The 16,321-nt window shown below is 41.0% G+C and overlaps 1 protein-coding gene across 1 annotated transcript in view; it reads right to left on the bottom strand.

Annotated features, from left to right (window-relative positions):
• LOC147229277 (nuclear factor of activated T-cells, cytoplasmic 1-like) overlaps positions 1 to 16,321 on the bottom strand; it is a 53,656-nt gene that overhangs the window by 34,761 nt on the left and 2,574 nt on the right. The window contains exons 2-5 of the mRNA XM_086154621.1: positions 13,787 to 14,885; positions 11,925 to 12,084; positions 3,288 to 3,490; positions 1,070 to 1,242 (exon numbers count right to left, since the gene is read on the bottom strand). Coding sequence (XP_086010747.1) covers positions 1,070 to 1,242; positions 3,288 to 3,490; positions 11,925 to 12,084; positions 13,787 to 14,885 — 1,635 coding nt within the window. The remainder of the gene's footprint in view (positions 1 to 1,069; positions 1,243 to 3,287; positions 3,491 to 11,924; positions 12,085 to 13,786; positions 14,886 to 16,321) is intronic.

The following is a 16,321-nucleotide window of genomic DNA, read 5'->3' as shown; positions in this document are numbered from 1 at the left end:
TAAATAACAGAAAAGGAGGACAAAGGATCAAAACACTATTTTCATGGTTGGATTTTGAGTCTTTTTCCCTTTTTTTTTCTTTTAGCAACTAGCCAACAATCCTTTTGTTTTTATTTTCCATACTGTGGTTACAAATATGGACTTTCAACCACAGAAATACTTGGAATTAATGCACACCACCAAATTGTATACATATTATTTCATGTCCAATTTCTATTGTATAATTTTCTTGGATTTCTTGGAGTAATAGTCATGAAAATGATTTAAGATTGTCTGTCACTGTAATCTGTTGTGAGTGGGCACCATCATTCATCAGAGATGCATCTACCAGAGAATACACTCAAAACATGATCTAAAATACTGTTGGGATAAGCTGAACAAGAAAGGTAATCATCATTTCCACCTTGACCTCACCCTCTACATCTTCAAATTCTTGGAAGGAGATCTCATCAAATTGTTGTTTTTTTTTTTTTTTGTTGTTGGTAACAATAATCATAAACCCCATTTTCTGATTCTATCAATAGCTACAGGTACTGCCTATACAAACCGTCAAACCGGACAGACAATTTCCAAGTTCTCACACACTTGATTAAACCTCTGCAATAACGGACCAACTTGGAATAATGTCCACTTTGTAACATGAGCCGACTTCCATTTCTTTCTCACCTTAAATCTCCTCTGGTATGAATAAAACACCATTGTACTTCATTCAATGCATTCATTGAATCTTGTCAAGCCCTGAATTTGCAAATACCCATTTTGGAAGCTGTGCTAATTAGACAATCTCACCGCAATGCCATATTAATTCAGTCATAAAATGCAAATGGAGATTTATAACATTTGTGTCCGGGAGCACATACAGTGCATCCATTGCTGTGGCAAATATTTTGATTATGTAAAACTAACTGGGTGCAGAGGTGATGAATTTGCTACAACTTCTAAAGCTTATTAAATACTAGTCTGATTTATCGGGCTACGGTAAATAATACCAAATTTTACTTAAATGGGAAGTTCTATTTTTGGGGCTCAATTGTATATTTGGGTGAGACATAAAGAACACGTTACTCACAGCACTCGATGGGGTTCGAGGCGACTTGCAGGGACACTGTCCTGCCATTGGGCTGGTTGATGTGAACTCGAAACACCAGCCTCACTCGAGTGTTTTTGCGCCCGATGTCTGTTTCCCCTTTGCGAAGCTCAATATCTGAGTTTCGCAGCTTCAGGATGCCTGCACAGTCAATTCTGGGACACAGTAAACAGCGCCTCGATTAACATGGTATTTAAAAGAGTTTTGCATCATAAACCAGACAGAATGTAAATTAGAGAGTACGGGTGTTTTTATGCACATGGCAGATATGCATGCTTTAATTAAGCAATTGTTTCCGAAAGTATTGGAAACCGTTGCATTTAATATATCTGTAACGAGGACGTGGATGCTGCAAAGCAAAGCACAGGTAGCACTGGGATCTGTCTGTTTTTAAAAAAAAAGAAAAACATTGAGAAGGGCATGGTCAAACAGGAAGTATCCAGACATCATTTACTGGAAAAAAAAAAAAAATCCAGTGCGTCATGAAAGATTTACTCAACATTTATGATCTTGCATCTCAGTTTAAAAGTCTGAAGTGTGTAAGATTCACTCTCACTCAAAATCTTATCTACCAAAGTGTTAGGGGTTCGGGTTAGGGTTATTTTATTGTTATCAGACTTCTTCAAGTCTTTCCCCGTCCCGCACGAGCTTAAAACATATAAGGTTTCAACATCTGCTAATCATTGCCATGTGAGAGGTAAACCTTATTTCTAAGATGTCTGTTTTTATTTATTTCATTTTACAATTTGAGAGGGTGGGTTTTTGTTCCCATTTTGAGTTGGAAAAAGGCATTAATTTGCAGGGTGGCCTTTCATGAATTTAAATTAAACTAGAGTAGCTGGTAAAGCGTGAGGAAAAAGGAATGGGATATGGCTGGGCATTTCAATTATTTTACATGCTAGCTTTCCTTGGGCACCATTCCTGGAACATGGTAAATGTCATGTTTTATTCTACTTATTTTTTCCCTTGATTTTGGTTTGCGAATTTGACTAAGAAAAAAAAAGATGTAACTGCCCACTCCTTTTTAGCTTTGGAAGTGTCCTGTCATGCATATAGTTGAAAACCAAAACAAGATGGACGTTTTGGATTATTTTGTATTGTGTTTTGCGGGTTTTATGGCATATACAAGATTAAAGAAAGTATCCAATAAATTCAAAAGTACTTTGCTGTGACTTGAAGCTAAGTTTGTATATTCATGATGTGACAGCTTTTCCATATTTGTGAAATGGTAAAAAAAAAGGAAAAGCCAAAAAATAACAACTACTGAGAAATAATATATGGGACTGACTAGAAGAAAGACAGACTTTTTAAAGCTTGGCGATTGTTCTCTACTGCTCACATCTTACACAGTGAGTGAGAGCTTGTGGGCACTAATGCAGAAATGGCAATTAAAGATATATAACACCTCATGGGACAGAAATACTTAGTCTTTTACCTTTAAATATGCTGGGGGAATATATGGCCAAACTTAATTCCTGTTCTTTGTGAGCAAACTCATAATAAATGGGAAAATGCATTTATATCTAAATGGTTCATACTAGCAAATCAAATTGAGCCTTTAAGGATCAGTTCAAACAGCTGATCAGCCTTGTACAATACGGTATATTGCATAATAAAAGACTTATTTCATTCCTTAAATGTCTCCATAATCACTGAATGTCGATAACCATAAATACCACTAACATTAAATAATTACTGGTTCTTTTGTTAAAATTGAATATAAATAGACAAATAGAGACACAAATAAAAAATACTTTAACAACGTATACCATCTTGAAGTTCACTTAGAGGTAGCAATCTTATGCAACCACAGCTCAGATAGTATTACAGTACAGCAGTTTTAAACATAACACTGAGGCCGGAGCCAAAGTTGATTGAATTCACTGTTGGATATTCTGAATGAAGCCCCAGAACTTGAGCTACTGCATGGACGGGCTGCTGTTGATTTCTGCCATTCCAAATTCGGAGTCCTTTTTTTTTTTTTTTTTCAAAGCTTAACTGATATATTTAACAGACATATTATTATTAATCTGATAGTAACTATTTTTCCCATTTCACAAATCTGTAATTCAGGCAAGACAATGCATCCACTTGAAGTCATTGGTTGGTCAACAATTTGTTTCAGAAATACCTAGTTCAATCTATAGTAAATGCAGGAAAGATGATATTGATAGTGGATTTGTGGTTTTAGAGCACTCACATCGCTCTCATGTTGTTTTCAGGCAGCAGAGGGATCTCCAGAATTTTAGTGTTAGATTGCATGACTTCATGGCTGGCAGTGGAGACGGTTTTGCCGGTGATACGGTGGACCTGGTAGAAGGCATGTGGTCGCAGGAGGCGGTCGTCTGCGGTTCCAATGAACAGCTGCAGGGTGAGCGGCTCGCTTTCCATATAGCCATAAAGCTGGCAGGAGAACAAAGGGAGCCAGGTGAGAGCAAACATCACATTTTAAGACCTCCATCTCTGGCAACTAGTCATTTAGGAAATAGAGACTGAGTGCAAATCAGCTACTGGTAGTTACAAACATCTTTATACTTTGGTCTGACTTGTCTGCAGACCTCTAAAATAGTGCACCCCCCCTCTCTTTCATTGATCTTATGTGTGTGTGTGTGTGTGTGTGTGTGTGTGTGTGTGTGTGTGTGTGTGTGTGACTGGGTAAAAAGGAAAACCATATTTACATAAATACACACATGCACATCTATCTATCTATCTATCTATCTATCTATCTATCTATCTATCTATCTATCTATCTATCTATCTATCTATCTATCTATCTATCTATCTATCTATCTATCTATCTATCTATCTATCTATCTATCTATCTATCTATCTATCTATCTATCTATCTATCTATCTATCTATCTATCTATCTATCTATCTATCTATCTATCTATAACAACTACCCATTCACACACAGACGCTACCATACTGATGGTGGAAGAGCAGCCATGCAAAGCTGAACAGCTAAACAGGCTGGGGCTTCAGTGTTTTGCCCGAGGACACTTTGGCATACAGACAGGAGGGGCCTGGACTGAGACCTCCTGATTGGAGGGAAGTCCAATGAGCCACAGCGGTCCATATATATATATATATATATATATGTGTGTGTGTGTGTGTGTGTGTGTGTATATGTAATGTCAACATGTACATCTCAAGGACCCAAAGTCAATGAGACAGGTGGGGAAACAGACTTCATTGTTTATTAAAATTGCACTGTTGCTGTTAAAATAAATGATACTAAGAGGCCAGCAACACTCAGACTGAATGAAACTGACAGAAGGTTTAGAAATATGACATAGAGTCATGACCTGATATGTTGGGTTTTTTTTTCCTATTTTTCTTTACTCATACAACACTGCAAATTGCATCTTGAAGACTTCAAACTTAACAATTAAAAAAATAACTGAACCATAGTAGTGGTAGTATTAATGATGTATTACAAACACAACATACAGATTTAATTAATTCAGCATATATACATTAATATTCAACAAGTATGTTATTTTAGCTTTTTATCCTGCCGAGGTTCCATCGGTCCGCAGACCGTTGAAGACAAATTCAATGAGAGCCCATGTTCACACATTATTCAATTATTATATACATATTATAATGGGATAAAGTGTTTTCAGGTGTTAAATAATTGTCAAAATAATCAAAATTCCAGTCTTAAAGTCTTTGAGAAGTGAATTATACCAAACAACTTTATAGGGTTTGGCATGCAGTCTAAAGGTATCTGTCTTGCCTTTGGGCAGTTATGAAAATGCATTATGATTTCCACTAAAGTTCAGAGACTCCAGCTCAGTGTCCCACTGTGATGAAAGAGACTCCTGTATCAGAACCACCACTTCAAACAAGTACCACTTCCTCTCCCAGCCCTCCATTAGCTGCTACTACTCAACTAATAAAAAGATCAAATCCTGAAAAAAGTGATGACTCCATGGCCATGCATAGTTTCAAAACTACTTTGCTGTGAAAAGTATTTCAAATATGAGGTAGATTGTACGCCAACTATGTATTAAGTTGGCAAAATTATCACTCAGGCAAGTGTTTTATACCCTCAAAAATATGTACGCATACGCAGGGTCCTCAAAGTTACATTTTTAGATTTTTGTAAGTTACATCTGGTGGATTGATGAGAGCTTATCTCCGAACGGTGTTCGTCGTCTGTGAATCTTTTCAAGTGGTTGTTTGACCACATTTGCTGTGAGGGATCACTAATCAAGGACCGAGGCTCACCAAGCCATGGCCATCTGAAAAAATCCAATAATTGGTCAATTACGCAAGCACACACCAACACATCATTTCAAACCAATTTTCTTTGAGCTCAATCCGAGTGAAAACAGCGGTACTGTCGAATGGAATAAAATAAGTCCGTTGTTTATTTAACAGCCTGAGTCCCATAACAAAATGAAGACCACATGTAACCTATGACATAATCTGATTAATGGGTTTATAATTACCTTTGTGAGGGCGGTCAGGGGTAGGGGTGTGAGGAAAAGGAAGGCTGGTAGGTCTGACAAGCTGTGTCACTTGAAGTCTATGGAAATTAGTGCTTCTTGGACATCTAACGTCTTTGGTTGTGTACAAACTCATCTGGATACTAAATTAAATATTGCCCAGGATGCTTAAAAATCCTTAGGATTAAATAGCTTTTGTCAGTAACGTCATTTAAATTTGGGACGAGGCAAAGAATGTGTTATTTCTCTTCCTGGTAGCGCAATTTTCAGGATTAATTATGCTGAATAAATATAGTTTATTACCAATTTAGTACAGGAAAATATAATAGCATATGTCTCGGTGATCTAAACGCCAGTCATTTTCTGGTTTTCTTCTTCAATTCAGATATAGGCAACGTGGAGAGGGAGTGATAAAGACCAAGCTGTCATTCGTCTTCTTTTTCAACAATCCTATTTTTTTACGTCCGCCTCTACATAGTGTCTATAGCAGCTGTTTTGACCTGTGGGCTAGTCACACATGAAAGTCATCAGTGAGTATGGCCAGGGTCAGGAGCTTCTTGAAGTCTTGCCATCCCAAGGGACCACTTCATCTATGCGGTGATCTCACCGGCAGACCCTGTTCTGCTTGTTATATTTTACTTATGGTGTCACCAGCTGTAATTATCCGTAACTGCACATGCTACTAGTTACTTGCGTATTGACTCTTGAGAGCACTACGGTAAGGCGCACGATACAAATCTGACAGACCGTATTGTTAAATTGCACGACCGTTCCTTAGGATTTTTAATAAAACGCAGGCGACTCAGCTTCAAAGCTGTGTCATCTGTCACTTTTGCCGCAGCAGACTTCTCCGGATCCCTTGTTGACCTCCCAACCATTACCTCAACCGTCAAGAGGGTCAGTAGAGGTCCACAAACAAGGTAAGAGGGAGGGTGCAACTTTATCCTGTCACTCATCTCGCGGCAGCGCACTATGGTGGTCATGTCCTTGCCCAAAAACGGCGGTGACCTCATAGGGCAGAGGAAGTGATTAATGAGGTCAGGTAGTCATTTTTGTGACGCTGGTCTTCCGAGCCGCAAAGGACAGTGGACTACCACCCCCTCCCTCAGTGACCTCCCAGGATTCCTTTACCATATGTGCTCCCCTGAAACTCTTCCTGTCCCACTATTCCAAAAGCCATCGCGGTCTATTCCTCATGTGATTTTCAAACGCGAAACCTGTTCGTTTGATTGTCGGGGGAAGAAAGACGGGATAATTAAGACTACGGTTTTAAACTGGAAGTGTTGGCGCCGATCAGAAGTTTCACACACACCTGTGGCATCGGTTTATATTTGTGTCTTGTGTCGCATGTGAGGTTGGATGAGAAGCGGCTAATTTTGAACAGATGATCTTCTTCCAGCCGTAACTGAAGCCTATCTGGCACATGCGCTGTATATTTATTTAGAAATAATCTAAACCAAGTTTGAATAGAGGCCTGATTTGCAGCTGTTCCCGGGTGCCAACTCCTGCCACTGTGTCAGTTAGATCCATTTACACCTCCCACCGCAAGCCACTGTTGCTTGAGCAATTTCTCAAGTCAAACATTGTGGATATGGCAGCTGATGCACTAATTGTGTAATTGTGTCCAGCTGTATTGTCTGGGTCAGTTGTGATGATGTGGAGGGATGTCAAGCTAAAAGGAGGGGGGATTGCACCTCATTCGCTTCCCATAATTCATATCCCAGTCTTGCATCATTATAGATCCATCATCGGGATATTGGGAGCTGGACTTGGAGTGTAGCCTTTTTTTTTTAGGGAATACTTACCAAACTATATTCAATATTATTCCCTCTAGTTGGCTTCAGCAGTTTTCAGCAATTTGAAAATGTGTTAACAATGACTTGCTGGTACACTAGATTGCTTGTCTGAGTAGAAGTGGAGTTGAACGTGTGCTACAGGCCTGCAGTGGGTTGACTTTTATCCCTCTGCAGTGATTTCATCATCGCCTGGAGAAGTGTCATGACTTGTCATGAAGTCCACGTGGCGCAGAAAATTACAGAAAAGAAGGAGAAAAAGACTCGGAGCAGCGAAGGAGGGGAGCGACTGGGTTAGGGGAGGAGAATTACAACTGTAGATTCAAGCTTTTTGGTATTATCACACCCTTGCCTATCCATCAAGTGCTGACAGTCATACAACTAGCCTTTGCTGTACCCAATTAAATGTACACTCATCCAAGTTGTCTCTCCTTCCAGACATTACTCCATCCAGTGCTCCATATTGAATGCATACAGCAACATATGCAATCCTTTAACATTCACCCTTTCCAGAAACCCCATATGCTGCTCCATTTCATAAGAAACCCAGCAACCATATTCCTTAAAGTTTGTGTTGAAATGAGTCTCAGTGCCATTCCACGGAGTGCAAAGCTTGAAGTGCTAGCCAAAGTCTACACCAGTGAGAGTCAAAATTGCATATTAAAAAGAATGACTTTGTTATCAGGACACCCTGCCATAACCATAACCGCTCAGCCCCTAAACCGTAGCCCAAACAGAGCACCCAACGATATCTTGGCGTGCGAATTTGGGGCTGTCTGGTTATCACCCCAAGACAGTGAAAAAGATACACATTTGCTTTCATTTTTTCCACTTTTTATGAACTGGTAATTTGTGGTAGCCCAATACCAGTATAGGGGAAAGCCCTCCAATGAAGAACCACAATTTCAGCAAGTCATAAATACACCTCTGGGCAAGAAATAGCCCTGACTAAGCTCTAGCAACACTACGGGATACACCCGGCCTTATGAATATCAAACACGAGGCAGCGGTAGATTTTATGAGCAATTAGCAGCTACAGTATAGTGTCCAGTAGATCAGAGGTTTTCTGTGAGACATTACGCAGCAACCTAGCACCAGATCCAAGGTGAAACCGCACATGCAAAGGACCAAGCATATGTTTCCTGAGGTCTTTCATGTCGTCCTGGCGGAAACATACTGCAAATTTGATGCGTATTACATTCAGTTGCAGGGGTAGGGAGATGGGTATTAAGTCACGCACATCTTAATAGGGATGATGGCCACATCCTGTTGAAATTACACCATGTCTGTTGCTGCTTTAGACTTAATGAGAGAGTGAGTGAGGGAATGTGTATATGTGTGAGCGAGAAAGCCCTATAGGCCAGTCATTATCGTATATGAACCAGCCATATGCAGAACTGCGGCGCACGTTGTACGCCGGGGTTAATACTCCACAGGTGGTGTTGTCTGCTGAGACTGTCGGCCTCGCCGATGTTTTATTGTATTCCCCGATGTATCGTAAACGTGAAAGGCTTTCGCGACATCTTATCAAACTGAACCTGCTTTATAGCTCTGAGCGGCATCACGTGCTTGATCGCTATCTTCTCAATGAAAACCAGTGCGTATGATTTTACTTTTTCCTCACTGGAAAAAAAAAAAAACAACAAAAACACATTAATCAATGTCATGGTGGTATTCTGATGAAAGGTACATTCAGGTTGTTGGTTTTTCCTGACTACAGCTTTGAAAATCATCCTTTAGACATTCGGCATAGCTGTGGTGAAGGACTCGTTTGGCTGAAACAGGGTGAGACAAGCTGATAGAGGATCCTAGATCCCCTAAATGGCGTTGTGGTCGGTTGCAGTAAATTAAGTGGTAAAGCAGCCGTGGGAGGTCACAAAACGGACCAATCACGGGAGAAATGGTTAAATGGCTAGGGATAAAAAGAAAGGGGGAAGAAGGACAGAGGGTGATTTTTGGATAAATGACAAAAAATTGGAACAGACAGCCCCGAGAGTCAGTGCAAGGAGCGGGATGGCAATGAGTCGAGGTAACCATAATCTTGAGGTTTTCATCAACTCTATGTGTCTGGAGAGTAGATAATTCATTTTCCCCACCCGTCCATTCCACAATTTCTCCATCCTGTGTGGGTGATAGCAGTAGATGTGGTATAGATGACATGCTGCAACACTGCATGATGTCAGAACTTATTGATGCGGAACTTTCCAAAGTCTCAAGAACACTATCGGCTTGCTATAGCATGAGCAGACAACAAGCATAAAGGAACATTTAAGCACTTCGGTTTGACTATCTGTCAATTGCTGTCTCTCTGGGGGACATTGTGGGCTGTAAAAACACTGTAGCCCTCCATGTTTTTAATCTTGCTGTTTTTTCATCCAGCATTGCTTTCCAACACACATGTCACCAGCACTCATAGCATATATGTTTAATCATCCATGAGCTAAAAAAACAAGAGCTTTACATGACTAAGTTTCAACTGAGGGAGGGAGGCCTGCTGCTGTAGACTCAGGAGATGGATTAAGGATAAACCATTCGCAAGCAGCGACATCCTTAGCTCCTCTTGGGAGGAGGACATCGGTGTGCGGAGAGGAGAGGTGGCGCCTGATGGGTACTATGATTCAGACTCCTATCCACCACCACACCTCCACCGCCAGGCAGAGCCAACCTCAAGGCAACTCAGGCCCTAATCAGCAGGATGCAGAGTATCCCCAGAGGCTGCCGAACCAAGCCCCAGCTGCCTGGTGACTCCCTCTGCTTATTCCCCTTCTTTCTACTCACTGTCTACTTTTCTTGAGTGCACACACACACACACACACACACACACACGCACAGACGCACACGCACAAACACTTCCTTCACAGCATCCTACACCCATGCCCCTGTGTCATTATTGACTCATTCTCCTTGACTGCAGTTTATCCATCCAGAGCCTGACACTCATTACCACAAGGCACTGGGGACTACAACATGCCCTATCCTCCAAGATTTTACAGAACCCGACAACAAAGACAAGGGGGGGATATAGAATAAGACGGCATGATGTATAGATGAGCCATTTTCTGCTTTGAGCGTCTTTATGGTAAAGTAGGCTGTTCTTCAATTCTGTAACTTTTACTATCTATAAATATGACGATTAATCATTAAACCAATTCTTATGGACTTCAGATATCTGAATTAACAATGAACATAGGTATCAGAGGTAAAAATTACAGTGTACTAAAGAGTTGAGTATGAGCTATGAGAGTAGGAAGCTTGACATACACAGTAGTCCCAGAAGACAACTCAAAACATCTCACAAACCTTTCAATGCATTCATAAAACCTATTCATCAATGCTGTATATGCATATAGACTGTACTTCTACTCTGGCATAAATCAAATCAAAACCTATATCACTTATTGTAGCTTTGCATGTCAAACTGGGTCTGGACAGCATCATGTGGAGGTGTGGTGGCATAATGTATACTACCATACACACTGATGTACAGCAGTTTGTGATGAAGGGAGAATAATTGTATGAATTCACTGAGAAAACCCGAGGTGTTGACATTTGTGTTTATAACACTGTGTTGGTGAACAGCAGTCTAAGTGTCTGACAGTGAACACACCAGCATGTGCTGACAACATCAATTACAAAACAGCTGTGGGCTAACAATGAGTGATGCTAATTGTGTATAGTGGGATGGACCACAGACCTTCAGCTGCAGAGGCCATTCATTTTTTTTTTTTTTTTTTACATTTTTATCTTGATTAAGTGTTTGGTTTTATTTCTCTTTTAATCTTTGCATCTACCATGATAGAATGATATCACTTTAGTACCCCCGGCATGAACTGGGTTAAATTTTCTTATGACATGCACTCAATGCAGTGTCCCCACCTTGAGTAAACCAACTGTGATGACAGTGTAACAGAGAAAGCAGCTTTGTACTGAGCTGCTGGTAAGACTGACGTGTGTTCTTTAAGTGTTGGCCAAGCACAATAGTGAGAGGCGATGGTCCTGCTCCATACTAATTGAGTCAGTATGCACTGCTGCCATTGAAGTGAACTTTTGCAGCAGCAGATTGACTTCTGCTTTCATGGAGCATTAAAATCACAGCACACACGCACAAAGTGTCAAAGAGGCCATGTAAAACTCAGATTCTGCTGTAAACAGACAAAGAAAATGCTTTTGAAATAACGTATTTGGAATTGCAATATTAAGAAAACAATGCCTTTTATAGGACTCTTAAACTTTATGCATATATATTTCTCAAAATTTTCTGCTAATAGTAACTTTATTTGTGGTATTTTATGTGTAAGATATACAGAGTCAGTGTTTTTTTCTTTTTTTTCTTTTAATAAGCTCCCTAGTTTTTGTCTGGTGTCCATTCTAATTTTAGGATTTATTCAACATCTGAAATAGAGCAAATAACCAATAAAAAAATCATGGCTGTTTTGATTTTGCAAAAGTGTGAAGTCATAAACATCCAAACATCCATTCTTCCCTCCTTGCCTGCACTGTGATAACATCAATAACAGCACTATTTATAACAGCATAACATAGAAATTATGTAACACTTGGTGTTTGGACATAGTTTTGCAGGCATACCTGTACTACAGGGTGTCCTCCAGATAACGCCTTGACTGCCCCGCGACTGCCTTCGGTTTCGTAGTGGGCTCTGTGGTGGGACTTTGGCTGTAGCTCGATCTGTAAGCTGTACGGACCGGAGCAAGACGGAAGCTGCCAGTCAAGAGCTGGAAGCGATGGGCTGCAATTACAGAGCACGTTTGTTGCTGTTAAGTAAAAATAACAATTTTACTCATGTTCACTATTTACTTTAACTCCATAAACTGCTGCAGTCCTTTGGTGAGGTCAAATTATTAAATCATTTAATGCTGTAACATTTACCAATCAATTCAAAATGTAGACATCCTGTGTTCAACATTGAAAAGAAATAGATGTGACTGCAACGAAAACATTGAGTGACACAGAGAATGTACCTCAGTGCTTTAATTGCTTGCTTTTAATAATAGCTTGTCTTCTCTTAAAAATGAAGAAGTATTTGATTTAGTAAAACAGGAACTGTGACGTTGTGTTTTTTCCAAGGCTTCATCACAGCCAAATCAAAATGCTCTGACCTTGCTTTAAATTAGCCTTAATTTTGCACACTTTTTTGGTAATCCAACTGGCTTGATACTTCTCCATTTCATCATGGTTTGTAATCTAATCAACAGGACCCATTCGCTGACGTGTGTGTTTCCCTCAGCCTGAGTAATAATTAGTGGCCCCTTTTTTTATGAAAAATAAATGAGAGACGAATGTGCCCTGGTTCGAGTTCAGCGCGTTTTGTATTATATTGTGACAGATGGGAACAGACACTGTGAGTTAAGAAAGTTGACAGTGGGATAAAAGACATTTCTAGGCCACAAAAACAAATCCCGAAAATTCTGTCAATCATCCTCCCCTTTCATACAATTATCATGTGTTTCATGTCAATATCTATAAAGATACAACACACGTTTTAAGTGTTGAAGACAACAAAGTTAGACAATGGAATGGGGTCAGCAGCACACCCTACTGTGATATCTCCTTTAGCTAAAGCTGGCCTCCCTAACATCATTGTTTTTGATATGGACAGTCAGTGACTCCCATGTGAACACTATGGAGATATCTAAACCAAAACAAACACGTTGAAGACAATATTTCGCTCTACCGGATGCCTGGTAAACGTGGATCCCCTGACCTGAAGGGGGGCTCAACTGAAACCAATCTCTGGCATATTTGTGGAACTTGCAGGCTGTTTGTTGACCCAAAACGAACTGATTTCCCCCCAACGGGTTTTATCTGCCCAGTCAGTGCATGACATCACGTTAGCTACAGAGAAAGGAGGGCCGATGGCGCGACAGACCACGGCAGCAAGCCGGCTGATTAACCCACAGACGGCTTCCCCTTCAGCCAAGCCTGTCACCATTACTTCCTGTTGCTCGCTATCTAAATCAAACACTTGATTTCCGGCAGGAAAGCGTGTTATTGGCTTGGAAAAACAGAAAAAAAATGATGCCAAGAGAGAAACAAGTAAATGAAAAATTCCTCAAAGATAAAATTCAGAAATCTTTATATTATTGAACTGCATTATGAATATTTGTATGTTAACACGTGTGTGTGTGTGTGTGTGTGTGTGTGTGTGTGTGTGTGTGTGTGTGTGTGTGTGTGTGTTTCTCTTTGTGAAAAAGTACTCACAGACTTGGTAACTTCTATCTGTGAAATAAGATCCATTTACTTATTTTATTTCACTTTGAAAGAGGCTTGAGCAGTAAGATTAAGCAACTTTTGCATTGTTTTTTTATGTGGTGTTTAGATTGACTTTATGGTATTCTAAATGAAAAAAAAAAGCAAAACCAGAAATCTTTTGAAGGAAGCTCTTTTTTTTTTTTTTTAATTTTATTGACTTTTTAAAATTTCAGACTTACCTAAGGTAAGGCTTGGGTTTGGACCAGGAGAATGGATGTTGGGGCACATCCAGAAACCCCCCACAGTAGTTCTCCTTCTTCAGGGCAAGGCGAGAGGGATAGTCTTCATGGCAGAGCTCCCCTTCGGGGCCCAAGTCCTCTCCCCCGGGCTCCACTTTGAGGCTCATCGAGGACGAGTGGTCCAACATGGTCTTACGTGTCTTGATCGGGATTCCCTCTCCTATGTCTACCGCTCCATCTGTAGTAAGAGCATTGATGGCGGCCACGATAGCCGAGTTGGTGTATTGGTTGGCATTGGCGAGCCAGTTCTCATCTGTGACACTGACCCTAGGAGAGCCATGCGGCGAGGGATTGGGAGATTGGTTAGGGGAACAGGAGGTTTGGCGGTAGGGGGCACCATTGAAGCTATACTTTCTCTTTCCCATGCTGCTACTGCTGCCTCCTCCGCCTCCACTGTAGGCTGGGGAATTGGGCCGGGAACCACGAGTTTGAGCGGGCCAGCCTTCCTCTGCCATCGCTCCAATCTGAGGTGACGTGGAGGGGGAATTGTGCGGAGAAGCTGCGGGGCCGACGGTATGCGGGCAGGACAAAAGTGAAGATGACCCTTTGGGAGAAACACAGGGAGACTGCCAGGGGGAATTCTGCGGGGAATTGTCATAGTTGTAGAAGCCGGACTCGTAGGAGGACGCGTCGGAATTGCAGCTGCGTGAAGAAATGCTACTTGCAGGGCTGAGGCAGCTGGGATCACGGTAGCCGTCGGCATTGGGCAGAGTCAGCGTCACTATGGAGTTAACGCCTCGTTTGATGATGTGATCCTCACTGTTGCTCTCTTCTACCTCATCCTCGGGATACTGGCTGTAAGCTGTGATCTCTATACGAGGGCTCTCCAGGGCCGGAGCCCCGTTGGGTCTCAAGCTATGGGGCAAATAATAGCCCGATGCGGCATGATTGTCATTTTGAAGGTTATAACCTGTCTGGTGGCAAGAGGAAACGGAGATGATTGGGCTGGACTGTAAGGTGTGGTACTGAGTTGCCAGACAAGGGTTTCCCATGCCCAGGGGAAGGGACAAGCTAACATTTGGTGTGTAGCTGAATGCATCTGAAAAACATAAGCATATTTCAAAAAATTTAGATGCATACAAAACCGCATGCCACAGTAAAGGCATAGAGTAATAATATAGCAGTAATCAACAGAGATTACAATTTAGAACAATAACCTTACACAAATCTTACCAATATGTTTTGCACCAACTAAGTGCCTCCATTCTTGGTAAACATCTGGAGAAACTTACCAGTCATTTCAAAGAGTTACTTTATGTGGTTCCTCTGTAGTCACAAGTAACACAGACATTCTGTTTGTTTGATAAGTTTATATACGGCTCTATTTGGCACGCCTTGCTATTATATGTACTCTACAGGAATTCCTCCAGCAGTGCTGATGGATGCTTTATTTGATTGATTGCGTCACTCACTGAGTGAATTAGGCCTTCCCCTGTGGAAAACTGACAGCACTCTTGCGTTGCTCTGAGCTTGTGATTAAGTATAAGAGAGAAATGGCTACGCCAGTGCACCCATACACACACACACACACACACGCATACAGATGTTGAGAATGTACAAATACATAGCATAGTGCGCAAGGAAATCACAAGCAGACACCTGCGAAGACCTCAAGACAACACTCATAGGTAGGAATGCCCACGAAAGCCCAGCCTTGCAGCAGGTGGCTGCTGTGTCAAAAAGGTTGTAAACTGACATCTGCTTTTTATTTATGGAAGCAAGACGGTTCATAGAGTGAATGACATTCAGTCTGAGACACGGCAAGGGTATTCCCCTTTGTTAACCACAATGTTGTGCATCACATGAAATGGTGATACATCTGTAATATACGTGAGGGCTGCCTAAAATTAGTTTATGAGAGGCTATTTTCGGAGAATTGTGTGATTTGCACAAGACGAACTAAGAATAAGAGAAGTTCAGTGGAGCCACAGATCATTTTTTTGTTGTCATTTGCATAATGTTTCAGCCTGCTGAGCAGACAAAATATGAAAAATTATTTTTTGCTTCCTCAAAAAATTCCAGTTAGCCTTGCTTTTCAATATTGTTAAACATATTAATCAGAAGCCAGGCAATAATGAATATTTATTTGGCAAGCAGATTCATACCAGGAATGTCAGACTTTAAAATGTTCTTTTGACCTACGATAATATGCCATTTTGATTACTGAGCCCCGCAGTGTCCTCAGTGATGTTTTGACACTTCTATTTACAGTTCACACATTACACCAAAGAAAAAAATCACTTGTTTCGTATTACTCACCTCTATCAGGTTCGTGATGGACACTGTCATGCTCAAACATATAACTGAAATCCAACTCTTCCTGTTGGAAACTCATCTCTGCTACCTGACCGTAAAGCAATGTTCAGACCAAAGTACTGTCGATATTTACTGCAGCGTCCTCTGATGCCGTTCCCTTGAGGTTCGCTCTCCTATAGCACTGAGTAAATGATAATCTCTTGTCCACTCCACCCAGTG

The sequence above is a fragment of the Fistularia commersonii genome, chromosome 11, assembly GCF_037954325.1.
Source record: "Fistularia commersonii isolate RoL2024-O1a breed Wild chromosome 11, RoL_Fcom_v1.0, whole genome shotgun sequence".
Taxonomy (NCBI): domain Eukaryota; kingdom Metazoa; phylum Chordata; class Actinopteri; order Syngnathiformes; family Fistulariidae; genus Fistularia; species Fistularia commersonii.
Note: the sequence above shows the minus strand (reverse complement) of the source record. Positions and strands in the feature narration are given on the sequence as shown.